We start from the raw sequence: 10390 nt of genomic DNA on the forward strand, positions 1-10390 counted from the left end.
GGACCCATTCCTTGGCTGTACTGTCCATAATTAGGCCATTCGGCCCATCAAGTCTACTTTGCCATTCAATCATGGCTGATCTATCTTTCCCTCTTAACCCCATTCTCCCCATAACCCCTGACACCTGTACTAATCGAGAATTTGACAATCTCTGCCGTTAACAAAACCATTGACTAGACCTCCACAGCCTTCTGTGACAATGAAGTCCACAGATTCACCGCCCTAAAGAAATTACTTTCACGACTAAAGAAATCCCTCCTCATCTCCTTTCTAAAGATATGCCCTTTTATTCTGAGGCTATGGCTTTTGACCCTAGACTCTCCCACTCCTGGAAACACCCTCTCCACATCCATGCTATCTAGGCCTTTCATTATGCGGTAGGTTTTAATGAGATACACCCTCATCGTTCTAAGCTCCAGCGTGCACAGGCCCACAGCTAAACCTTCTCTAGACGGTGACTGGCTGATTTCTTTGCAGCCACGATCGATGTTGCCCTGTGGTCAGTGAAAAGCTGCTCTTTAACAGGGAGAAGTCAATGTGAAGAGTTCTTATTTAGACAACAGACAATAGGTGCAGGAGTAGGCCATTCGGCCCTACGAGCCAGCACTACCATTCAATGTGATCATGGCTGATCATCTACAATCAGTACCCTGTTACTGCCTTCTCCCCATATCCCGTGACTCCGCTATCTTTAAGAGCTCTGTCGCTCTCTCTTGAAAGTATCCAGAGATTTCTCTGAGGCAGAGAATTCCACAGACTCACAACTCTCTGTGTGAAAAAGTTTTCCTTCATCTCCGTTCTAAATGACTTGCCCCTTATTCTTAAACTGTGGCCCCTGGTTCTGGACTCCCCCAACATTGGGAACATGTTTCCTGTCTCTAGCGTGTCCAAACCCTTAATAATCTTATATGTTTCAATAAGATTCCCTCTCATCCTTCTAAATTCCAGAGTATACAAGCCCAGCCACTCCATTCTCTCAGCATATGACAGTCTCGCCATCCAGGAATTAACCTGGTGAACTTACGCTGCACTCCCTCAATAGCAAGAATGTCTTTCCTCAAATTGGGAGACCAAAACTGCATACAATACTTCAGGTGTGGTCTCACTAGGGCCCTGTACACCTGCAGAGGACCTCTTTGCTCCTATACTCAACTCTTCAAAATGTTTCAAAATAAATGTTTTGCACAAGGGGACTGTTTGGTTGAAACTTTGTTTTGTGCGCAGGGCTTTCTAATGGTTTCGGAAAACACGCTCAATTGTCAAACGCAGAGAGCTACTCGGATTCAGAATGTGGTTCCAGTCTTGGAAGTAATGGGGCTTTCGATAGTAGCAGGTACTTATTTTAAAGTTCTGTAGAATTATCCTGCCTTGTGCATGTAATGAACTGTATAGTCTACAAACTATTTAAGTTGTAGATCAATGAGCTGGAAGGTGTTCTTTCCATATCACAAATTGAAATCTCTCTTTAAAGCATTTGTTCCCCACCCCCCCAACATGATATAATTGTCAAATTTAAATTGGCTTTCAGATATTGTAAGGATTGCTGATGCAAGAAATGAAAATGCTACTCTTGTACATTTTTTGCTGGAAAACATATTAGGGCATTGAACAGGCACCTAAATCGTGGTTTTATTGGAGAGAGACTAATGTTGAAGATAAACTGTGCTTCATGTGTAAGAAGGAACTGCAGATGCTGGTTTAAACTGAAGATAGACACAAAAAGCTGGAGCAACTCAGTGAGACAGGCAGCATCTCTGGAGAGAAGGAATGGGTGATGTGTTGAGTTTGAAGAAGGGTTTCGACCCGAAACGCCTCCCATTCCTTCTCTCCAGAGATGTTGCCTGTCCCGCTGAGTTACTCCAGCTTTTTGTGTCTATAAACTGTGCTACATCTTGTGTTGCCAAAACTAGTTGTAGCATGTTTGAAAAATCTTTTGTCATCCCAACCACAATATTACTGACTAAAAGAGTATTAAAGACAACTCGCTGCACAGTGGCACAGGGTAGAGTTGCTGCCTTACAGGGCAAGAGACCTGGGTTTGATCCTAACTACGGGTGCTGTCTGTATGCTCTCCCTGTGACCACGTGGTTTTCTCCAGATGCTCCAGTTTCCTCCCACACTTCAAAGAAGTGTTGGTTTGTAAGTTAATTGTCTTCTGTAAATTGTTCCCAGTGTTTCGGATAGTGCTAGTGTGCGGGGTGATCGGTGCGGACTCAGGGAGTCGATCTCTAAAGTTAATAATATATATTAAAATAATATAGCACGTGTGTATATGCTTCTGACACAGAAGGCAATTCTCACCAACCTATTCTGCACCTGGCTTTTGGATAGAGTGGCCCACAAATATAAATTTGCTTCATTTATTATATTTCCCTATTCCCAGCTGAGTAACACTGAGAATCTGACGCCCCATAATGACAAAATCAGAAACTCTTTTTGATAAAAAAACAGATATGGCATTGTATTCTGATACTGAAGTTGTTTCAACAGTAGGCAGTCAGATATTCTGCAGTAAACACTTCACAGCAGTTGTGTTCGTTTTGATCTGCGTACTGAAAATATTTTATTAACTTTCAACTTTTTAAACTTGATTGAATAGAAGGTTGTTTTGGAAAGCACCGGTAATTTAAAAAGTGCATTCAGTGCTTTAAAAATGGAAGAAAACCATAGACATTTAAACAAAAATGTTTTGCATAAGCGGTGATGCAACGGTAGAGTTGCTGCCTTACAGCGCCAGAGAACCGGGTTCGATCCTGACTACAGATGCTGTCTGTATGGAGTTTGTACTTTCTCCCATTAACGCGTGGGTTTTCTCCGGGTTCTCTGGTTTCCTCCCACATTCCAAAGACATACAGGTTTGTAGGTTAATTGACATTGGTAAAGAATGTAAATTGGCTCTAGTGTACAGGAGAATGCTCTGCACACGGACTCGTTGGGCCGAAGGGCCTGTTTTCACGCTGAAAATCATCTAAAACTGAGTGGCTTAGTGGATTCCAATTTTAATAAAATATAATATCCATTACTGCATAATTTAAATAAACCCTCTATTAATACACTTGCATTTGAAACAATCAAATTTGCATCACCCCTTTCTTAAGCAAATTATATATTACAGAAGTATTTTAAACCAACATTTAGATCAGGTTTCTACAATGCAGTAAATTTAATGAACCCATATTAAGATGTCTTTTGTCAATTTACTTAAACCTCATCTCTTATTTTAGCTTTTGTTTTATTTTCTCTTGCATATAAGGCAAAGCAACCTTCTCCTTATACAATAGAGAAAAAATAAGAATATTAATTCTCCCACTGATCCAATGTCATGAAACAATAGGTTAATACATAAGCAATGTACTAGAGCATATTTGTATGCTATTAATGAACCAGCGGGTTGATTTGTGCTTTCTTAAACACAAAGTTCCTTAAACTGAAATACTACAAAATTATCTGTGTATAGACCTTGTCAAAAATATTTTAGTTTATTGATATTAATTTGCAAGTTTTGAGCTAGTATCCAAACGCAAAATATTATATGGAGAGTAAAAAGAGACACAAAGTGCTGGAATAACTCAGTAGGTTTGACAACATCTCCGGAGAACATGAATAGGTGAAGTTTCAGGTTGGGACCCTTCCTCCGACTGATGTACAGTACTCTGGGTTATCATAGTTGTCCCAACACTCAAAAGATGTACTTACATTACACAGGAATTAGCAAGGAAAATGTTTTCTGTCCCCAGTGTGTAAGTTATTATTTAGAACCACAGGAGGTGAAACTGATGTATTCCACATTGCATAGCAAAATGAACTTTCATTTTATCGTTGAATGTACCTCTCCTAGTTGACAACTATTGTATGCTACGTCATATTTGTTGATGAGTTCCTTTGATATTGGTCCTCAAGGCGGGAACAAGGAAATGGAGATGCAAAAGAATACAAAGTGCTGGAGGATCTCAGCAGGTCAGCAGCATCTCTGGAGAACATGGGTGGGTGACATTTCAGGTGGGGGAACCCTTTGGGTCCGAAGCAGGGTCCTGACATGAACTGTCACATATTCATGTTCTCCGGAGGTGCCGCCTGCGCCTCTGTGTTACTCCAGCACTTTGTGTCTTCATGGTAGGCTTGTGTCCATTACCTTCATAATTGATCAATGTTGCTTTTCCTCTTTTAGTGGCTTGTCTCCACCCAAACGTAGCCGAGGGAAGCCAGCTCTTGCACGAGCCCATTGTCTTGATAATGGCAATGGGGATGTATCCTGTGGAGATTACAGCACATCAGGTATAGTGCATAGCAATAAGCACTTTAAGCTACAAATTAATTGACTGTAAGAATAAAGTTGTAAGAAATAGGTGGCTGTGAAATTACTGTTGCTAATGAGGCATTGCAAAGCATGCCAGAAGAATAAGTGATGCTTGCTTTTATAATTCTACCAACGTTCAGCTCTTCTTGTTAGAATTCTTGGCAAGGCATCTCAATGAGGAAAAATGTGAGGTGGGAAAGACAGAAAGGCCCTATTTAATTTTTTTAAATATTTCATTCATGATGTGCTATGAAGTGTTTTAATGTGATTCACATCACTGATTGTGGAATTTGCAAAATATAGTTTTTCATGAAAATGATCGTTGCGGCATGGAATTAATTAATTTTCTGCTGGAGATACTTATATCTGTTTTACGGTCGCCTTACTTAGCTTTTATGAAGAAAATGTTAAAAGGTCCAAAACATCAAAATGATTTATTTAATGGATATCCAATTGTACATCTTTCTCGTCCTGATTATTTTGTCAACGGAACGTATTTTTGGTAGAAAAAATGATTCGAAGCGCAGTAATCACTCAGCGGGTCAGACAACATCTCTGGTGTACATGGATAGGTGACGTCTCAGGTTGAGAACCTTCTTCGGACGTCCAAACCCGAAACGTCACCTATCCATCTTCTCCAGAGATGTTGCTTGATTTGCTGAGTTACTCCGGCATTATTTGCTCCAGTGTCTTATTTTTGATAGATTTAAAATACAGTAGAAATAGATGCCGTTTTATTTAAAATAGGGATGTTATATTACATAAGAACAGTGGAAATAAATGAAATTAATGCCAATGTATTTTTTTTTTATTGAAGGGGGAGGTATATCAAAATTTATCTGAGGAGCTTTTTATTGTTATGACGTGTTATTTCAATCTACAATATGTGAAATTGTAAGATAATATATACTACTGTTGTTTTTGTTCTTACATATTTATAGGGAGGGGAGTCTGGATACCTTTTGAAAATGATGCTATCTTAGAACCTCTGGAACTAGTTTGGGCCAAATGCAGAGGGTACCCTTCTTATCCAGCACTGGTAAGTCAAAATCTGTCTTTTCATTAAAATATATTACCCCACATGAAGCTATATTGCTACTAATGTGCGGCAGTCAAAAATAAGAAGCCCAGAATGAATATAGAAGTTGAGTATAACAGTTGGGATGTTATGTTACAGTCGTACAAGATATAGTTGAGGCCACATTTGGAGTATTGTGTTCAGTTTTGGTCATCCTGCTATAGGAAAGATGTTGTTAAGTTGGAAAGAGTGCCGAGACAATTCACGAGGATGTTGCCAGGAATTGAGTGTTCCAGTTATAGGGGGAGGTTGGGCAGGACCGGACTTTATTCCTGGGAGCATAGCAGGATAAGGGGTGATCTTACACATGTATATAAGATCATGAGGGGGCTACATAGGGGGTTAATTCACATTATCCACTGTAGGGGAATGAAGAACCTCTGGGCACAGGTTTAAGGTGAGAGAGTACATTTCCGTAGTATTGACTGTTGAAAGTGATGTATTTCAGATGTGACTTTGGACTTGTGCATTGTGCGCTCTCCAGTGGGTATAAAAAAAGATTGACAAGGCAGCACAGTGGTGCAGCAGGTAGCAATGATGCCTCACCATGCCAAAGACCAGAGTTCTACCCTATCCTCAACTGCTGTCTGTGTGGAGTTTGCATGTTTTTACTGTTACCATGTGGGTTTCCTCCGGGTGCTCCGTCTCCTCCCATTTCCATAGATATGTGGGTTTTTCCTAGGTTAATTGGCCTCTAAATTATCCTGACTGTGTGGGAAGTGGATGCAAATGTGGGTTAACACAGAACCAGTGTGAACGGGTGATCAATGGTTGCCGTTGACTCAGTGGGCTGAAAGGCCCGTTTCCATGCTGTATCTCCACTAAAACAGTAGTTTCAAAGACTAAAAGATATCTATTTGCCAGCATTGTGAAAAGAATATGAATTGGCGATTGATTTAATTTGTCGGACTACGCCATGTATATACTACATTCATATAATGATACGGCACAGAAACAGGTCCTTCAGCCCACCGAGTCCATGCTGACCACAGATTACCCATTAACACTGGTTCTATGATATCACACTTTCTCATCCACTCCCTTCACACTAGCTGTAATTTACAGAGGCCAATTAACCTACAAACCCGCACATCTTTGGAAAGTGGGAGGAAACCGAAGCACCCTGAGGAAACCCACGCGGTCACAGGGAGAACGTGCACACTCCACACAGCATAGGTAGTCAGGATTGAACTCGGGTCTCTGATGCTGTGAGGCAGCAGCTCTTCCAGCTGTGCACTGTGTCGCCCTCTGAAGTATTGATTGGATATGAAGAGATTGACCCAGAGCTCATGTCTGGCATTGTACAAATACAAAATATTGTTTCCTTATATTCTGTAATTTTTTACTTCGTAGATCATAGATTCGAATATGCCTCGAGATGGTTTATATCACAACGGTGTCCCCATACCTGTACCTCCACTGGATGTCATCAAACTAGGAGAACAAATGCACGCTGAAGCTGGAGAAAAATTATATCTAGTTTTATTTTTTGACAACAAAAGAACATGGTAAGTATTTTTAACTGTATTTTTGCTGGTTTATGAAATAAAAAGAAGCAGAATGCCTGAGTAAGTCAGCAGGTCAGACAGAATCTTGAAGAATATGGAAAGGTGACTTTTCGGGTCTGAAGAAGGGTACTGACACAAAACGCCATCTTATCCATTTCAGTTCATAGATGCTGAGTTCCACCATCACTTTGTTTTTTGCTCAAGGTTTCAGCATCTGCAGACTCTTGTATAAGATGTCAAAGGTTGCAGCTTTGACAACCTTCTAAAAATTCTCCTAAGGTCCTGATTTAATATGATATAAAATAGTTGTATCTGGTGTCTTGCTCTGTAATGAAGTGTCCTCAACTCCGTTCTATACCGTTCTATACCCTTGCATTAACCAGCTTCCACATGTCATTCCCCAGCTAATGATGAACGTGGAAGATCAATAGACAATAGGCGGAGGAGTAGGCCATTCGGCCCTTTGAGCCAGCACTGCCATTCAATGTGATCATGGCTGATCATCCACAATCAGTACCCCGTTCCTGCCTTCTCCCCATCTCCCCTGACACCGCTATTTTTAAGAGCCCTATCTAGCTCTCTCTTGAAAGTATCCAGAGAACCAAGTCTCTGAGGCAGAGAATCAAAAATAAATTTGGTCAATTACAGGTCTACTACTGATTTTTGGGCACTTGGTGGTCTGGCACCTCATATAATCTGGACAAAATTATGAGAGCGCGCTTAAGTCCCCCGTTAAATCCCCCCCCCCCCCCCCCCCCCCCCCCCCCCCCCCCCCCCCCCCCACATGTGATGCCTAGGCTGGGTGTGGCGTCCGGATTCTACCTCATCGGGACTTTTGTGCCGATTTACGGGTCGAATTAGCCTCTTGCGGCCGATGCAGTGTAACTCTGGCCCGGCTGGAGCTGGCAGATCTGTTCCCATTGCCGACCTCCAGCGATACTTCCTGACCCGCTGAGTTTCTCCAGCACTTTGTGTCCTTTTCATTTATTCCTGTCCAATTTGATTTGGAACCTTTCTAATCTCCCGTTGTATCTATTAACAGGCAGTGGCTTCCTCGATCAAAGTTACTTCCTCTTGGCATTGACGACACAGTGGACAAATTGAAAATGATGGAAGGACGTAAATCAAGCATCCGAAAATCTGTTCAAATTGCATACGACCGAGCCATGATCCATTTGAGCAGAGTACGCGGGGAGCATGGGTTCCTCACCTCAAACTACATGTGACTGAGATAAAAACATAACCAAAGTTGCAAAAGGAGATTGTACGATGTGACATCAGGCATCAAAGACCTTAATTTCTGCTCATTTGTAAAAACTAAATACACTTTCTTTATTTTTTCATACTTTTAAGCAGATCGACACAGAGCCTCTGGCACCGCCAATTCTTATATGACCTTTCTTTGACTTGTTCTTGTCACGTTTACTTCATTTAAACATAAATCATGCTTTAAACTTACGAATACAGATCCTGTTGATAGTGTTTATAATGCCTTTGTGTCGACGTCGAGGGGAAGAGAAAACATGTACATAATTGTATTATATTGTTATACACTAAATTATTCAAGGCTGCAAATATGAATCTTTTGCTTCTCTGTGATGGTAATGGGTTTTGTACGCACACACTGTAATTTATTTGAGAAACAATACCATTTGACGTTTGAAAGTATTTGTTCTGTTAAATGCAGTGGACTTGTGACCTGTGTATACTGTGTAGTACAACTTTAAAACACTTTTTATTGCATTTTTGATTTTGGTTTTTAATGTATTCGGGCTATTATATCAATGACGTTGACATATCTAGGGACCTAAAATTAGCTGCGTGTCCACTGTGCTACACAGGATGTTCATGTATTTATTGTAGAAAGTAAGATTATTTGCTTTCTAGTACTGTTTATAAGAGCTGTAATGGTTCAGGAAAAAGAAAGAGAATTGACACTTGCAAAACTGTACTTTTACCTCTGATCTATTACAATCCAACTGTCTGAGGCTATATTTTCTCTTGAGAATTAAATGTGGTGATCTAGAAATGAAGACGTTCTAATTTTAATGGCTCCACTCAGTATGTCAGTGTTCAATAGGCCACTCTCACTGCTGCCCCTCTTTGGTTGCGCAGATGTATTTCAGTGCATTTAAAGTCATCGAGGAGAATCTCTTTTGTAAAATCTTTTTTTTTTTTTAAAGTCAACTTAGGCCTGTACCTGCATTTTCATGAAGAAATATCCAGGTAAGTCAAGAGACCAGACAGTTTAATTGTCATGTGTACTGGTTATAGAACAAATACATTCTTCCATGCAAAGAAGGACACAAAGTGCTGGTGTAACTTAGCAGGTCAAACAGTATCTCTGGAGAACATGGATAAGTGACATTTTGGGTCGGTACCCTTCTCGCTAGCTTAGCTCGCCCGTTAATACAATAATGCCCAAATAAAATAAATGAAGGACCGTAATACTAGGTAACCAGGATTCAAGTATGTAGTGCAACTAAAGATACAGTCCATAGAAGTTCATCGTTGCTGAGGTGGTGAATAGTGTTTAGACTTTAGAGATACAGCGCACACAGTCCCTTCGGCCCACCGAGTCCATGCCGACCGTTGATCACCCCGTACACTGGCACTATCCTACAACCTAGGGATTGTAATTTTACCGAAGCCAATTAACCTACAAACCTGTACGTCTTTGGCGTGTGGGAGGAAACCGGAGTACCTGGAGAAAACCCATGTAATCACAGGGAGAATGTACAAACAACGTACTGACAGCACCCGTAGTCAGGATCGAATCCGGGTGTCTGGCACTGAACGGTAGCAACTCTACCCGCTGTGCCGCCCCTTATCCTTGGGGAAAATAATCCCTTTCCTTCCTTCACTTCAGCCTGAGAGCTGAAACATAATTCAACACCTACCTGCCCGAAGAAGCATCACCACAATTATAAACACTCTCAGAATATTAGCTGTTTTAATGCGATAATTTATTATTAACATAGAAAATAGGTGCAGGGGGAGGCCATTCGGCCCTTCGAGCCAGCACCGCAATTTGTGATGAATCTAACAGAATCCTCTGCTCAATCTTTTCTCAGGACAACGTGCATCATCTCAGTAATGTATCTCGTTAATATTTTCTGCACTGTCTTGAAGACAAACATGTTCCTTAAATGAGATCAAAAGAGCTTACTAGGCCAAGTTAGGTCTCTTCAAATTGTACACCAGGAGTTTTAACCAGGAGTGGCAAAGCAGTTGGTAGTGTTTAGTTTAGAGATACAGCACAGAAACAGGCGCTTTGGCCACTGAGTGCTCATCGATCATCACTCACCTGTTCACATTAATTCTATGTGTAGAAAGCAATTGCAGATGCTGGTTTATTCCAAATGTAGATACAGCCTGAAGAAGGGTGTCGACCTGAAACGTCACCCATCCGTTTTCTCCTGAGATGCTACCTGACCCGTTGAATTACTCCAGCACTTTGTGTCTTATCCACATTAATTCTTTGTTATCCCACGTTCTTCTTCACTC

The 10390-nt window shown here is 41.0% G+C and overlaps 1 protein-coding gene across 2 annotated transcripts in view; it reads left to right on the plus strand.

Annotated features, from left to right (window-relative positions):
• Positions 1-8916, plus strand: part of brpf3b (bromodomain and PHD finger containing, 3b) — a 57934-nt gene extending 49018 nt beyond the window's left edge. For both annotated transcript variants that reach the window (XM_055654605.1, XM_055654606.1), the window contains exons 9-13: positions 1225-1333; positions 4169-4275; positions 5239-5336; positions 6729-6883; positions 7926-8916. In XM_055654605.1, the coding sequence (XP_055510580.1) occupies positions 1225-1333; positions 4169-4275; positions 5239-5336; positions 6729-6883; positions 7926-8109 (653 nt within the window). In that variant the 3' untranslated portion in view covers positions 8110-8916. The remainder of the gene's footprint in view (positions 1-1224; positions 1334-4168; positions 4276-5238; positions 5337-6728; positions 6884-7925) is intronic.
• Positions 8917-10390: the final 1474 nt, after the last annotated feature.

Source organism: Leucoraja erinacea, chromosome 24 (genome assembly GCF_028641065.1).
Source record: "Leucoraja erinacea ecotype New England chromosome 24, Leri_hhj_1, whole genome shotgun sequence".
Taxonomy (NCBI): domain Eukaryota; kingdom Metazoa; phylum Chordata; class Chondrichthyes; order Rajiformes; family Rajidae; genus Leucoraja; species Leucoraja erinaceus.